Here is a 16,980-nt window from a genome sequence, read left to right as displayed (position 1 = left end):
TGCATCCGGTGTTGACAATCTAGACAGTTGCAACTTGGTAATTGACAAAATACACGATACTGTATGATTTTTTAGTGCACATTTGTTATTGAATCAATAACTAAGCACTTTCTTTAACTACTAAAAAGAAAAGTCACAAAAATATTGAACTCCAAAAAAAAATTCGAAAAAGTAAGTCCCTGAACAAAAAGCAAAATCAAAAGCACAAACACATCAAACGAATGGATAACAACTGTTAAATTAAAGCTTTTCAGACATACAGCTCATTGCTAAGTGTTATTTGTATGATTTGACATTTTAATTACTTTTCTATTTGTTATTTAAGAGGAAAGTCAGTTTGAAAACATGTTTGGGTTTTTCCCCCTTTCGGGTTTCGTCAATTTGATTTCTTTATTGAAGTTATTTATACATGAACTGAATTGCATTAATATCGATTCTTAATACCTAACAACAATGAACAACGAATCCCCGTTTTTACCCATAATTAAAAATTACTCGGCTTACCGGAAGTGTTTCCTTGAAGTTGGTTGACAATTTTATACTCTATTATATCAAACCATTATTTCAATTTAGATTTCAGGTAAATGTAAAAATGACGACGGAATCAACATGACTTAATTGTGACAGCTTACATTAAGTTGACAATGTATTGCCTGCGATAGAATCCATAATTTCATTAAATCTTGAAGGTGTTGAGAATGGACGCTATTACTGTATCATGGCTTAGATTGTTTCTGGTATCGTTTTTCGAATTCATCATCGGTAAGTTAAATCATCTTAACTTTTTAAAATGAAAGAAAATTTAAAAAAAAAAATATGTTCGATAAGTTAAATTATCTTAACTTTTTAAATTGAAAGGAAATTAAAAAAAAAATGATTTCAAATGTGTTGGAAAAATTTGTTAAGAGTGTTATTCTATTATATAGTACGAAATATCTTGTTATGCATTACACCACTTTAATATATGTATGTTTAGTATTAGACAAAGTTATAATAAATATTTTCTAAATATTATGTTAAATGTATAATTGTTACATTTCCCTAGCCGACATCTTATCTCTCACAATCTCTGTTTTCTCTTTTAAATTATCCAGACAGAGCAGGTTTAAATTTTATCAAAATGTTGAAATAAATTGAATAGAATAACAATAACGGACTGTCATACAAGTGAGAGGTTTAGTAAGCTACAAAACCTGGTTTAATCCACAAATTTCAACAAACGAAAATGTCTGTACCAAGTCAGAAATATGACAGCTGATTTCCATTAGCTTGGTGTGTTTGTGCTTTTGATTTTCCCATTTCCTTCGGGACTCTACGTTATTTTACTATATTGTGTATATATATATTGAGTTACTTAGTTATTGTCTTTATTTGTTTTTGTTGTTGTTATATGTCACAAACTGTAAAGTTTATATGGCAATAAAACTTTGAATTGAATTGAATTGATATATTCGTTCTAAATATAGATTACATTAAATGTTTTTGACTGGATGCTTAATGAAACTACTCGTAATGTTTATTCTTCTAGCATTTTGATCGAAGTTCTGTAAAAACTGTGCAAATTATGAACGCTCCGATGGTTTAAATTTGACTAATTGTCAACAAAGTCATTATAAGAGGCTTATTTTCTACAATTTTGGATATATTTACCACATTTGCATCACTCCCAGTTTGTTTGTTGTTGGTTTTGTTTGGTTTTTTTTTTTTTTTTGGGGGGGGGGTCGTGTAGCTTACTCAGTTTATTTTCGATCTTTAAGTTTGATCTTTCGCCCCTCTATTAATAGGATTTGTTTCTGGTTTTTTTGTTTTTTTTTTTTGTTTAAAATTGTCTTATTTTTTTAACTACGCGATTGCTCCCAGTGATTTTGGTATCTTTAGAATAACAAACTCATGTACTCTTGTTCAAAGCTGATGTTTTTATCGTTTATTATTTCAATGAAATAAGTTAGCAAGTTTTTTAAAAGTTTTTCATTTTTTTTATATCAAAAACTCATTAAACATTAAAATGACTTGATTGGTTCGCTAAACAACTGCATGAAACCTCAAGTGTGCCTCAATAAAAAAAAGCTTAAAAAGTACAAAAAATTTTAAACTCATAAGTCAATGAAAAACTGACACTGTTAATGTCAAGGCATAACATAGCAAATTGACAAACAAAACTAATAGAATCAAGACTAAGCATCACGATATAAGAATTTCAAAACTATGAGATAACATAAATTAAAAAAAAACAATATGGAGGCGTTTAATTAAAAATATCGGTCAAAGAACGACTTAATGTCATTTCTATATAATGTGTGGACTAAGCTATAAAAATGAGACACAGGATACACATTAAAACAATAGTCATGTTAGTAGACAGGTATTAACGCTTTTGATGTTCATTTCATGAGGACATTCGAGTAACACGCCTAATTAACGTTTTACAATTGACATAGAACTTTGATTTAAAAAATAGTCAGCTTCAAGATATTTATATATAATTACATATTCTATATGTTTGATCAAATTAATCTTTTTGCAATTATGATGAAATATCAATATTTGCTTTATAAATGAAGTTGTCACCGTTATGCCTCCCTACAATACATCATGCAAAATAATCCATTAGATACAATTTATATAAAGAACTCAATTTAATCATTTTAAACCAAATACCCGTATAAATCTATGGGCTATTTTCTACAGAAGCCGATAAGGGCCTTTAAAAAAATTATGTCGTAATTACGACAACATAGCATGTCGTTATAACGACATCGCTATTACGTAATTTCGACATAATATGTCGTAATCAAGACATAAAATTGAGAATGAAAATGGGGAATGTATAAAAGATAAAACAACCCGACCATAGAAAAAACAATAGCAAAAGGTCACTAACAGGTCTTCAATGTAACGTTAAATTCCCTCACCCAGAGGCGTCCTTCAGCTGGCCCCTAAACAAATATATACTAGTTCAGTGATAATGAACGCCATCCTAATTTCCCAAATTGTACACAAGAAACTAAAATTAAAATAATACAAGATAAATCGCTATATATATAAAAGAATATGTTTTGTGATTTCCAAGAGACTAAATGACACAGAAATTCATCATAATGCACCCAATAATTAGAAAAGCCCCCGTATAGTCAGCTATAAAAGAGGGACGCAAGATACCAGAGGGGGAGTCCCCGAAATGCTGTGTGGTAGACAGTGTTATTTATTAATCATTAGCTCTTTTGGTTTAACTCCAAATTTCATATTTAATGTATTTCATTGTAAAATAATTTACATGAAGCTGAATAAGTATATATTTGATAATTGCATAGCTTTTGCTATCTGATTCTTTGGTTTAATATATTTATTTATATTGTTAAGTTTAATATTTGCATCGTCACAAAATCTTCGGTTACCTTCTGTGAGAAACTTATATATATTATAGATCCTATTTAAGTTTATTGTGCAAACAGCCGTGGAAAAGCTGTGTAGCCAGTCAAGAACAATAAAAACAAATTATATGTTGGAAGAATATTAAAGTGGTAATATATGAGGACTGACATTTACTTTTACAAAGGCAAGCCAATCTTTCCACCTCCCTTTAAATTGATTGCTCTATTTCTACTTTAAAATGTTGGACCCGATGTTCCTACAACACGACGTTACACCTACTTACCTTGAGAAAAGCTTTTCAAGATTCAATTTAATGTGCTTTCATATTAACAAATATAAAATTATTTTTCATAGATGCAAAGGACTGTTTGAAAAATGACGACATTGGATGGCGTGAGGGTAATATCTACAAATGCAATGACCAAACAAAGTCTGAATGTTGTGAAAAGGACCACAGGTTTACCTGTTGTGAACCAGCAAGAGATACTACATTGTAAATATAAGTATTGATATTATGTTCAATATACTCATTGTCATAGAACAGTATGTGTCATCAATGGCTGTAACTAAATTTGTTTGAGTGAACATAACAGTATAAAAATGTAAAAAAAATACGCTCCCTAGACATGCAAATAATTGATGAGACTTTGCTTTGTTCAAAATAGCGTTAAGTGATTTGCGTTTCGATAGGTCCTATTGTTGTACTGTTATCTGCTGTATTTTACATTTTAAAATAATCTGTCTAGTTGACCGAACAAAGACATCTTTATCCATTTCTTTGAATATGTAGACAATAGATTCGACGTAAGTTATCTAATGTGATAAGTATTCATATACAATGTTCATACTTCATTTCCACTTTTTTTAATTTGTAAGTCAAATCCAACGTTATTATTGATTCAAGACCTTGACAATGTTTTTATGGAACTTTTTATTTAAAAGATTATGTAAAACAGGCAAATTTGTGCATATCAATTATCTTTTCATTGAAAGCTTAGTTTGTTCGATACTTGCAAGTCTGAAGTGTAAGATTTTATTAAAACGTACTTATATTTTTTATAAATTGAAATTAGTTCACTTCTAACTTTCATGTTCTGTTATATATATTTATTTGTTTCAGACGTGAACAATTTCAACTGTGGGGTGTAGTGGCATTCTTCATAATGATTATATTTATCATCTACATGTATTTGAAGAAAGATGTCGAAATTTTTACTAGACCTACATTGAAAGACAGCATACTGTCACTTGTGAGGTAAATAAAGTCTATTATTTTTAGTGTAGTCAGTTATATATATAATGGCTTCATATTGTGAAGTGTCAACTTATTTCGTTTACTTAATTACATTGGTCATAATGTGAATCAGTGTCATTACTTTTTTTATTTATAGTTTTGTTAAAAAAATCAATTGGAGTTAAAAATCCGATGAACAATTAACAGGAATATTTGCAGCAAGACATTATTAATCTTTCGTTATAAATTATGCTACTTCTCATATTTTGCCCATACCTAATGGCTGTCACAGTTCTGTTCAATATATACCTGATTCTATGATTTAAGTTCAAACTGCCGTTATCGGAATACTTTTATAATAATCAGAATTCGGGATTGGCTATGGTTGCCCTCATAACAAAGTCCTTATTTGTCAAAACTATCAAAGCTGACAAAATATGTATATATTATGATGAATTTATAATTAATTAGACTAGAGTAATTTGCAATGTACAATTTTAAAACTAAATGTTCGAGATGCTTTAAAGTTATATTTTGTTTAAGCTTTCCGCCGTCATATTCAAAGATATAACCTTACGGTATAGACAGACGATTTAGATTTTTGTTTTTATATATAAGTGTTTTAACAGTTTTCTTAAAATAATAGACAGTGTTTCCAATTGACTAAAAATATAGAAGAATATCGTGTCTGGCTTATAAGATTGCTTGTTTTCTTCCATTTGTCCATTTTAAACGATAAAATATGTTTAAACTAAATTAAGTGTTATTGTCCTCTACATAATCTCTTTATTCGATTGTCATACATTAGGGTCATCTTAGCCTTGAAGTACTGAAGACAAAAAAAGGTTTTTTTTGTATTTTTTTTCCTGGCCAGAAAATCTAGTGTGAGTTGTGTTGGCGTCCGGTGTCTGACGATGCAAAACTATCTAGAAATTGAGATCTACCTTTTTTCGTATTACCTTACAACTGTTTGACGACTTTTTATAGTAATTTAAAATTACAAGTTTTAGCAATTCTTTTCTCATTTAGGTTTTGTCATTTGTTTTGCATTTTGGTCTATTATTGTTGAAATCATGATAGAAAGATAAATATAAATTCTTTTTTTTTTATTCGATATCAAAGAACCAATTCGAGATTTATTTTAAGATAGATACCTTTACTTGATGTTACGGGCCTTAAACTTATGTGTCGTACATCTCAACTCATTTATATTGTCATCCACTTTTACTGGTCTTATGCTGCTTTTTGTTTTGTATACGTCTAAATCAATGCAAATGATTTTTAGGGCTTTTTTTCTACAAGTGAAAAGCTTTAATATCCATCGTTGAAATAGTTATAAAAATTAAACTAGTATAAAATGCACGTGTATAAAAAAAATTTCTAATTTCGCGTATTTACCAAGCTAACAGTTTCGTATTATTCCAATTGTCTATAATTCAAGTTTTAGCTACGTACCAATGTTTTAATTATACTTTCAGAGCAAAAAAAAGACAAAGCGATGGAGCAACAACCACTGAAAGGTCCAACAGAAATGATTCTACTACTTACACAAGAACTGGTATTAAGAACAAACCCCATTTAAATGAAGACGACGACTCTTGTTGGTCCGATTCACAATCTGACTTTGAAATTGAACCAGCGAACGGAATGTCATCAACAGAAAATGATGGAAGCCCACATGTATCGTATACGGAAGCAGTCTCGCTAAACCAACAAAGTAAAATGGAAATTCAAAATAAAAACAGAGCTTAAATTAAAATGTATTATCATTGACGAAAGTTAGAACATTGCAGTTTTTTGGTTTACATTTTACATAATTGAATACCAATCTTTAATCTATTTTACATTCTGAAAAGAAATGATATAATGTATAATCTCAAGATACAGATTTCCACGTAACGTTTAGCATGTTTAGCAACAAACACCAATCTATCAAGATACCAAATACCTACAAGGATTAAACGGTCAAATAAAGAAAAGAAAGTAAACTCATGATATATTCCAGGATTGAAATCATGTATTTGTACAAAACACGCATTGCGTCTATAAAAGTCTCATCAGTGACGCTCGGATAAAGCAAGAGTTTAAAATACCAAAACAAGTACGAAGTTGATTAGCATTAAAGACCAAACAGTTATAAAAGTTTTGCCAAATACAACCAAGATAATCTATTCCTGAGGTAAAAGACCTTAGAAAGTGGTGAACTAAACCTATGTGTATAACTAGCTTAACCTCTCACTTGTACGACGGTCGCATAAAATTGCATTATATCGGAAATAATTTGGATATGTTGAAAACCACAAATAATCTACTACAATTAAGTATACGGTAAAATGCATCATTAATGCAATTGTTACCAAGATATGGCAATGTACATTTTTAACTGATGAGCATAACTCAAGGTACAACTCAAGGTAAATTTTAGTTCAATTATACAAAGGCTGCTTCCTGCATTGTCAACCTAAAGCGGCAGATGTCGTGATATCTTCAATGCTTGTATGTATTGACATCATTTTCAATTTTTTTAATAAAAAGTAAAAACACAAAAATACTGAACTCCGAGGAAAATTCAAAAAGGAAAGTTCAAAATCAAATGGCAAAATCAAAAGTTCAAACACATCAAACGAATTGATAACAACTGTCAAATTCCTAACTTGGTACAGGCATTGTCTTATGTAGAAAATGAATTTGCATTTAACGACCGAGTCGGTATGATAGAAAATGGTAGTAAGTGTATCACAGGACATTATGTATGAGTTCTAGAGTCAGCTTTTGAAGGACAAAATCATTTTCTTTGGTATATTCTCCTGAATTCACCAAAATATTGAAATATTTTTTCTTTATTTGATCAGGATATATACCGCACTCTTAAACCGTAGAAGTGCATTTTGTAGCTGATCAAATCTTGAATGACGGCATTTACTAATTAATTTAACTTCTGAGGATGTTTGATCTAAATTTTTATCAATGTATGATAATCATGATAATATTTCCCTCATGATTGGTTTTATATGAAACAGAGACTAATCAATAGCCATAGGAGTTAATGTCTATTTTGGACGGATATTTCTTTTTTATATCAAATTATCTGCTTTTATTGTCCTTGTCAATTGTCGATTAGATATGTCTTTGTATATTTTGATATTAAACCCATGTGTTTCTGGTAAATACACAAATCAAGGTAACGCACAATCTGATGGGACCGCATGACATCTAAGAAGGAGCGTTACCTGGAATGGGTTATCAAGGTTAGTACTACCTAAGTGAAATATATAATATACACAAAATTGTATGTGAAATGCGATTATTATAAACGTGTTTTAAATATTTTGCATATTGAACAGTAGGCTGATTTTAAAATCATGACTGTCTGAGGTGAAGTCAATGCTATCCACTTAAACCAAATCCTTTAATCTCAAAACCTTCAATCAATCATTCATTTGTTACGTAACATCATAAGTCCTCAAACTCTTACAAATTAACACTGCATTACATAAGGACATTTGGTATGAGCATATGTATGCTAAGCATAATCGTCAACATCTAATCAACAGTTTATGATAACCAAGTAAGTGACCTTTATTACGATATTCCTGCATGCGAAGGAACATATATTTTGTTAGATTGATTCATAATTGTGCATGTTAGAATTTCAGTGTTATTTTCATACAAAAGGTGTTGATTTTGTAAATGTTTCTTGCTTAGATCATTTATAATTCTATATTAAATTTTCGTACAAGAATTATATTGCGTCCCTTAAGCTAGCCTTCTCGTACTATAAATAATCATTACGTATTTAGGGATATGTCATTGTCTATATGTAACTATCTTTTAAGTACATTTATAACATAAAATTGAGAATGGAACTGGGGAATGTGTCAAAGAGACAACAACCCAACCATAGAACAGACTACAGCAGAAGGTCACCAACAGGTCTTCAATGCAGCGATATATTTAAGCACCCGGAGGCATCCTTCAGCTGGCTCCTTAACAAATATATATAACACTTCAGTCATAATGAACGCCATACTCAACTCCAAATTGTACACAAGAAACTAAAATTAAAAACAATACAAGACTAACAAAGGCAAGAGGCTCCTAATTTAGGACATACCAAAAATGTGGCGGGGTTAAACATGTTTATGAGATCTCAACCCGCCTCCTATACCTCTTGCCCATGTATAAAAGTAAACGCAAAATACGAACATCAATATTCAGTTTAAGAGAAGTCCGAGTCTGATGTCAGAAGATGTAACCAAAGAAAATAAACAAAATGACAATAATACATAAATAACAACAGATTACTGGCAGGTAACTGACATGTCAGCTCCAGACTTCAATTTTAACTGATTAACTGATTATATCTTCATCATATGAATATCTTGCACAATCCTTCCCGTTAGGAGTTTAGTATCATATCATCATAACCTATTTGAGAAGAACATAACCCGTGTCATGCCAACAACTGGTTTTTAAATAAATGTCTTTAGTTCCTATGCAAAGACCCTGTAAGTGAATCAATATTAACGCCAAAATATGCAATCGTTAATGATCTTACAACAGTTTTGTAACTATATCCCTTCTTAATAAGTCTATGTAAAGGTTTTGTTAGCTTTTGAGGTCAATATTCACATTATTGTGCTTTATAAAGAATATTTCCATAAAAAATTGGATGTGAAATACCTGAACGTATAACCCGTCTGCATGTTGTCCTTATACCGATGATAACATTTAGTAAATGTTTTGACTAGTTTGTGATATCGAAAACCCTGGTGTAATAATTTTTCAATAATACATAAATTTCTCTCGTTAAAATCTAAAAAATTTTTACATACACGAGCGAATCGTACAAGTTAAGATATATATATATAAAAACACTGTAACATATGGATGGTGACAAGGGATCGTCACCATCTAAAAATAGATAATTAACCATATGAAATGAACAATCATCTCTTTAAGCATAAATTTTAGTATTAAGCTTTCCGTTAATGATATAGATATCAAGATCTAAGAAACGGCAGTGGTCATTGTCAGTATTAGCTTTTTTAAAGTAAGTTCAACAGGATATTTACTGAAGTTGTCATTATTGAGAGCAAAAATATTATCGAAATATCTGAAAGTATTATTAAATTTGTGTATCAGATGTTGTTTCGATGTGTCTTTGCTGATTTTTGTCATGAATTGTAACACATAGCAATACAAAAAACGGTCCGCAATAAGTGGTGCACATTTAATCCCCATTGGAATTCCGATAACATGACGATATACGGAATCTCCAAAGCGAACAAAAAAAATGTCTAGTAAAAATTCAAAGGCAGATATAGTCTCAAAGCCTGTCTAATTGGCATAGTTTTTTTGTTTATTGCTACTAAGAAATGACCTTAAAGAGTTTGAACATATATATTCACATTCTGACTTTTTAATTGGGTGTGTGAACAGTATAAAGTAAAAACACAAAAATACTGAACTCCGAGGAAAATTCAAAACGGAAAATCAAAAATCAAAAGGCAAAATCAAATGTCCAAACACATCAAACGAATGGATAACAACTGTCATATTCCTGACTTAGTACAGGCATTTTCTAATGTCTACAGTTTATTTTTTTCAATGTTATCAGCATAATCTTAACAACAAAGTGCAGCACAGAATATGAAAGTATTCAATAGATTTGATCGAATTCTTTTATCAACATATATCTAATGACTTTACGAATAATAGTAATGATAAGAAAAAAAATATTATCAAAACTAATGTTGAACTAACAGTATAACACTTTGAAACTATTGAAATTACAATGGAAGGGCTTTGACTCCATCCTTCCGGAGTATCGGAGTTATCTTTACGTTAGAAGACGATTACTTTATTTTCTGTAGGGGTACGGAAGAGATGCTATTAAAATAATCGTATTTTTGCCTAGCGAGACTAAAATTAAATAATATTGCAGCAAACATGATAAAAATGAATATTTTGCAACACAAAATATAGGATATGATATTATTAGCCAAAGATCAGGGTAAATATTCAATCAGCTAAAGTATCGTCCTACACAATCCGCCAACACAACATGGTCAACAAATAACTGTAAAAAGTTATCAAAGGTACCAGGCTTATAATTTAATACGCCAGACGTGTAAATTAAACGGATCATGATGTTCTCTTCGTGGTTTAAGTTCTTAGCATACTTCGATTTGGATCACATTCACCAGTTTTACATTCAGGATATACATGTAGTAATAATCTACGCAAAAGGTAAAATCATAACCCACGCAATCTATTATTAAGTCATTGTACTTCTTGTTGTTTAATGTGTAATTATTTTTAAAACATGTGACATACGATTACGTAATCCAAGTAACATTATCACATGACAACACACTTAAAAGTTAAGTGGTTGCATGTAAATTAAATGATATTTGGGGCATATTAACTTTGAGAACTCTCTAAATGTTATTACACAAGACAATCATCATGATGATATCGTTTAAGTGTATAATATCTTTCATATTTACAGAATTTCCTTCTCTTTGTTTTTTGTCTAAATTTAGAATTGTTTGGTCATTGACAGTGAAACTACTTGCTCAGTTTTAATACTGACTATAAAACGATTAATGAATGAAACAAAAGTGTAAGTATTCACTCATTTTATATTTTCTTAAATATTTTGTCATGGTTTATAATTTTGAAGTAATAATGAAATCAAAAAGAGAAAGTGCTAAAACAAACTCTGACTCATTATCGATAGTATTATGGTTTTTTTCTTTGAGAGTTGTAGTTTGGTATATTTAGATTTTTGTTAAACAGTATTTTCATCTTTATTATTTTGTTTATGATAGAATTTTAACGACAAATTTGATTTTATTATGAACTTTTATTGTATAGATTCGGAGAGGACGGTTTTAATCAATAACGACTGTCTCGTGATATTCGTCGATAACTTTATGTACATACTTCTACGTCATTTGAAAGTTGTTGAATTATAGACAATCATATCACATCTTCGATAACTTCGCGTCACTGATGAGTCTTTTGTAGACGAAACGCGCGTCGAGACACATATCCAACCAGTGTAAACTATGTTAGGTCATCGAACGCTCTACAAAAATGAGCAAAGCTCATACCGTATATTCAAATACAAGTATAGAAGATCCCAAGCGAGATATACAATGTATACCAAACAGTCTAATTTATAAAAGCAATAAACGAAGAAAATGTGATAGACTGCTACCAAAGACAACCACTAAATGTAAAAAAGTATGAATTAACTTATCAAAAATACACGGATTAAATTTAGTATATACGCCCAGTAGCAATCATAAAAAATATTTCCGTTTTAAATGCCCAGAAGAAAATATCGCAATTTCTTCGGCCAAATTTGATCTTCATTTTAATAGTTACAACGCATGCAGTGTACTTGCGTGTGTCTCCACTCACAATGTTTTGAAGTCTTGTATCTTAAAATACAAGAAAAGACCTTTGATCTGTCGATATGCGTTCTTTTTCTATTGATAGCTATAGTTTGACTGAATCTAAATGTGCATAGTTAGTAATATTTACTTATCGACACATCTGTTCACGCTCCGGTTGGACTTCGTGTATTTCACTTAATTAGTTTACTTGGTATTCTAATTCAGAATATTTGCGAGATTTGAATACCAGTAAATAAAAGCATTACAGATACCAAGATATTTTTGAATTTTGAATAAACGCCAGACGCTTGTTTCGCATACAAAAGACCCATCAGTGACGCTTGAATCAAAATGTGCTAAAAAGGACAAATAAGTACTAAGTAGAAGAACATTGAGGACAAAACTTTTTTAAATGTTTTGCCAAATATAGCTACGGTAATCTATTCCTTAGGTAGAAAAGCCTTGGTTTTTCAAAAATTCAAAGTTGTGTAAACTGTTAGTTTACAATTATATGCATGACTATATGAATGATAATGCATGTCAACACAAAGTGCGGATTATTAAACTTGTGATACTCTGAGAGAATAAAAACTCCACTAGCAGTGGCATCAACACAGTGGTTGTAAATAAACTCATCATAGATACCAGTATAACAATTTTGAACTTGCAAGAGACGCGCGTTTCGCCTACAAAAGATTCATCAGTGACGTTTGAATCAAAAATGTAAAAACAAAGGCCAAATAAAGTACGAAGTTGAAGTATATTGAGGACAAAAAATGTGTAAATGTTTTTCCAAATATTGCTAAGGTTGTCTATTACTGAGGTAGAAAAGCCTTAGTTTTCAAACATTCAAATTTGTGTACACAATTAATTTATAATAATATGTATGACCATATCAACGTTATTTCGTGTCAACATAAATGTGCGGATTACTGGACTGATGATATCCTAGGGGGAAAAAAATTCCACCAGCAGTGGCATCAACATAGTGGTTGTAAATAAACTCATCATAGATACCAGAATAGCAATTTTTAATTTGCGCCAGACGATCGTTTCTTCTACAAAAGACTCATCAGTGACGCTCGATACAAAAAAATGTTGTAAAAAGCTAACTAAAGTACGAAGTTGAAGATCATTGATGAACAAACATTTCAAAGAAAGATAAGAAGCTAGCAATATCCTTTAACTTTACTTTCCGCTTTATAGATAATGTTCTGTAACTAAATAATCTAAAATCAATTTACTATGCTCAACGTATCTATCCCATCGAACTAGAGGTAAAATATACAACATATACAGTTACGTCTACCTCATATCTTGATTTACATCTAGATATTGACAAAGAGAGTAGGTTGAAAACAAAAGTTTTAAACAAAAGAGTTAATATCATCTTCCCAACTTTCCATTCTATGTAGCAACATTCCAGCAGCGCCTGCATACAGAGTATATATCTCACAATTAATACGATATTCCCGGGCTTGTGTTTCCTATCGTAATTTCCTTGATAAAAGGTTGCTGCTCACAAGAAAGCTATTAAACCAAGAGTTATAAATGGTGAAGTTGAAATCATCCCATTACGGACGCCATCACGAATTGGTTGACCGTTATGGAATAACTGTTTCACAAATGATATCAGATATATTCCTTATCTTGAAAATACAATCCATTTCCTTTTCGCCACGAATGTGACCTACCAAATTACTACTTTTTACCGTGTTATAATATTAGCAACACAACGGGTGGCACATGTAGAGCAGGATCTGCATACCGTTCTGGAGCACCCAATTTTCGGCGGAGTTTGTGCTGTTTGGTCTTAAGTTTCCTATGTATTGTGTTTTGTACTTTTATTTGTTACTTTGTTTTTTTCATTTCTAGCCATGGCGTTGTCCGTTTATTTTTCGATTTATGTGTTTGACTGTCCCTCTGGTATCTTTCGCCCCTTTTCTATCAGTTTTGCCAAATTTAGATAAAGTAATCTATTCTTGAGGTAGAAAATCCTTAGTTATTCGAAAAGTGTTGTAAACAGCTAATTTATAATTACATATATGACCAGATGAATGTTAATTTATTTCAACACAAAAGTGAGGACTTCTGGGATGTTGATACCCTCCGCGGGAAATAAAAATCCACAGTATTGGCATTGACCCAATAAACAAGTGTTGCTTCTTTTACGAGACTGTTTGGGATGTCCTTGTAATTTACAATCATATCTATTTATGTATGTGTTTCTCTGTGCCGACTGTTATGGCTTTCTTTGAACCTATCATGTCACGTGATGTGTTTTATATTAAAATGTCAAAATTGGTCCGTTTTCAATAGTTTTTTTGTAATCATGGTACACTTTTAATTCGTATCATTATAACTATTTCAACAAACTTATCAAAAAGTTGTTTATGTCTCATTTTTATAGATATTTCGGTAAACGGGAATGGAAACACAAGACAGGGACCGTTTGAGAAAGTACAGAATTGACATTATCAATAATCTTGAAGCTGGCGATATTTTAGACTACCTTCATGAAGATGAAATACTGACGAATACGGATTGTGAACTAATTTTTAGTGGTAAAACGAGAAAAGAACGCTCAAGATTACTGATCGATACAATTACAAGACGTGGTCCAAAAGCTTACAGCTCTTTTACACGTGCTCTAAACCTATCAAAGTATGAGTATATTTGTGCGAAAATCACCTGTGGCCAATGCAAGTGTACTAAAATATATCCGAGGCAAACATTCTCAAAAGAAATTAAGAACTCGCCCAATAGTTCAGAATCTATGCATGAGATTAGAACCTTGATTTTGGAAAATGTTGAACCAATTGATATTTTAGATATTCTGTATCAGGAGCATGTTCTCTCTGAGCACGAGTACGAACTTGTCCAAGAATGTAAAACAAGAAAGTCTAGATGTTCCAAATTGTTATACCTGCTTTCGCTATGCCATCAAGATATACTCATTCCAGTGTTGAAGGAGGCATTTAAATCCAAATATGATTTTATTAACACGACCATCAACCAAACAGTAGAAGAGGGTAAATTTAAAACCAATGAATTGCATTTCGAAAGTGCAGATATTTGCAAACATACATGTATTACATGCCATGATTGTGATACGAAATATATGAGAGATCTTTCTTGCAAAAAGTGTGTAGGGCGAATATCATATGCTGACTGCAACTGTTTCACGGCGGATGCATCCTTCAAAACTTCAGCATTAGATAAAAGACATAACCGTCAGTTAGTGTCAAATCATTCGAAATGTTCGACTACGCAAATTTGCCGACCAAGGCATTCACGAAACCGACAGAGACCGTACAAAAAGTCTTCATCGCTTTTACCGTTACTATTATCAGACACAGATTCCACATCTAGTGTCATGACAAATATAAGATCGTGTTTTCCGTCGAATTGGAAGGAGAATTCGAAATCGAGAAAACTTTTCATTTTAAAAAACTTGTCAACACGGCCCCCTTTAGAACAACACCAACATTTACTCGTGGCTTTCAACTATTTGAGTACATTAATAAACGAGGGCAAATTTGATATTTTTCAGTGTTATTGCGATGAGTTAAAGCAGAAATATACCGACGACTATGATCTTAACTGTTTGATCCTGTATTTACAGGCAAGTAGAGAGCTTTTTAAAGCAGATTCTGATAAGGCAAAGAAACTGATAAGTAACGCACTCGAAATCGTTCCAAAGACTTCTAATCCTCAGTACTTCACAACAGGATTGTTATCTGCAAAATCTAGAATGTTTTTAAGTAAGAGACAGTTTGAAAAATTTCAAACAACGATTGATGATGCTAAAATGATCGTTGAGTCAGAACCTTTGAGCTACACTGGTCATGCAGCTGGCTGGTTGTATCTAAATGATGCTAGATATTCTGCAATTCAAATTGGGTGTATCAATTTCCAACAGAGAAATTCGTCTAGGGCATGTAAACTGTTACATATCAAGGCCAAAAACAGTTTTAAGAAATCGATATGTCATTTTCAGAGAGATGTCGGAAAGGACGGTCCTTTTGGCTTTGGATATGCATTATGTCGTTTGATAATTTTGCTTCTTCGATGTGGTGATAATGGGCGAATGATGAATATATTACACCCTTCAAGTGTTGATATCAATACCGCAGCGAAGTATCTGAATCTTTTGGAAGATTGTATAAAAGATATGCCAAAAATGTTGAAAATGCATTTACATTTAGCAAAGAGTGATTATTATTTTAGAATTAAAATGCCACAATTAGCACTGCAGTATGCAACATCTGCTCACAAACTCAGCAAAGATTTACAAATGTTAGAATTTTCTGAACATGCAAACAACCGAATTATTGAATTGAATGTTATCCACCGCTTGCCTTGATCCGAAACAAAAAAAATGAATATCGAGAAGTATTGTGCAACTTTGTATTCAAGCATTGTTTACATTAAATTTTACGAACATGGGTAGTTATATCAAATAAACGCTTCCGAAATGTCTGTACTGAATCAAATAAAGTTGTTTTCTGTTAGTTTGAGCTTTTGATTTTGACTTTTAACAAAGGACTTCTCGATTTGATATGTCCTTGGAGTTCGATATTTTTGTTTCTTTTTTCCAATTTTTCATAAGTTTGAGAATTAAATATGTTAATCACTAGAGATTATGACAAAGAAAACATTTTATTTATATCCTGTAAGCTTGGGCCGGTTTTTTATATGTATAATGGATCCCTTTTGGTAATGTTATCTTACTAAAATCAGTTGAATGGATATTGATAAATATTTAATGAGTCAGACGCGTTGGCTCACACCGATCAGCAAGCTATAAAGGGCCCCAAAAGAAATATTCAAATTTATAGTCAAAAAACAAACTTACAATGACATCGCCAAAAAAAAAATTCTGAAAAAAAAGGAGTCTAAAATTCGCTAAATAGAAAACAAAAGACTGAGTAACTTGGGACCATACTTAAAAACAAAAGGTGA

At 31.3% G+C, this 16,980-nt stretch overlaps 2 protein-coding genes across 2 annotated transcripts; both read left to right on the top strand.

Moving 5' to 3' along the window:
* Positions 1-556: 556 nt before the first annotated feature.
* Positions 557-6,652, top strand: LOC134683808 (uncharacterized). The gene is made up of 4 exons (XM_063543113.1): positions 557-762; positions 3,727-3,865; positions 4,493-4,627; positions 6,085-6,652. Exons 1-4 carry the CDS (start codon positions 699-701, stop codon positions 6,356-6,358), a joined length of 612 nt encoding a protein of 203 aa, XP_063399183.1. The 5' UTR covers positions 557-698; the 3' UTR covers positions 6,359-6,652.
* A 4,370-nt stretch (positions 6,653-11,022) lies between these two features.
* Positions 11,023-16,529, top strand: LOC134685552 (uncharacterized). The gene is made up of 2 exons (XM_063545339.1): positions 11,023-11,234; positions 14,426-16,529. The coding sequence occupies exon 2, from the start codon at positions 14,444-14,446 to the stop codon at positions 16,379-16,381; it is 1,938 nt and encodes a 645-aa protein (XP_063401409.1). The 5' UTR covers positions 11,023-11,234; positions 14,426-14,443; the 3' UTR covers positions 16,382-16,529.
* Positions 16,530-16,980: the final 451 nt, after the last annotated feature.

The sequence above is a fragment of the Mytilus trossulus genome, chromosome 9, assembly GCF_036588685.1.
Source record: "Mytilus trossulus isolate FHL-02 chromosome 9, PNRI_Mtr1.1.1.hap1, whole genome shotgun sequence".
Taxonomy (NCBI): Eukaryota; Metazoa; Mollusca; class Bivalvia; order Mytilida; family Mytilidae; genus Mytilus; species Mytilus trossulus.
Note: the sequence above shows the minus strand (reverse complement) of the source record. Positions and strands in the feature narration are given on the sequence as shown.

What these genes read in the sequence shown, in the direction of transcription:
- LOC134683808 (XM_063543113.1), top strand. Translation starts at nt 699, where the DNA reads ATGGACGCTATTACTGTATCATGGCTTAGATTGTTTCTGGTATCGTTT. An exon ending in GTTTTTCGAATTCATCATCG is followed by an intron (nt 763 to 3,726) that starts GTAAGTTAAATC and finishes TATTTTTCATAG; the next exon opens with ATGCAAAGGACTGTTTGAAA. An exon ending in CCAGCAAGAGATACTACATT is followed by an intron (nt 3,866 to 4,492) that starts GTAAATATAAGT and finishes TATTTGTTTCAG; the next exon opens with ACGTGAACAATTTCAACTGT.
- LOC134685552 (XM_063545339.1), top strand. Translation starts at nt 14,444, where the DNA reads ATGGAAACACAAGACAGGGACCGTTTGAGAAAGTACAGAATTGACATT.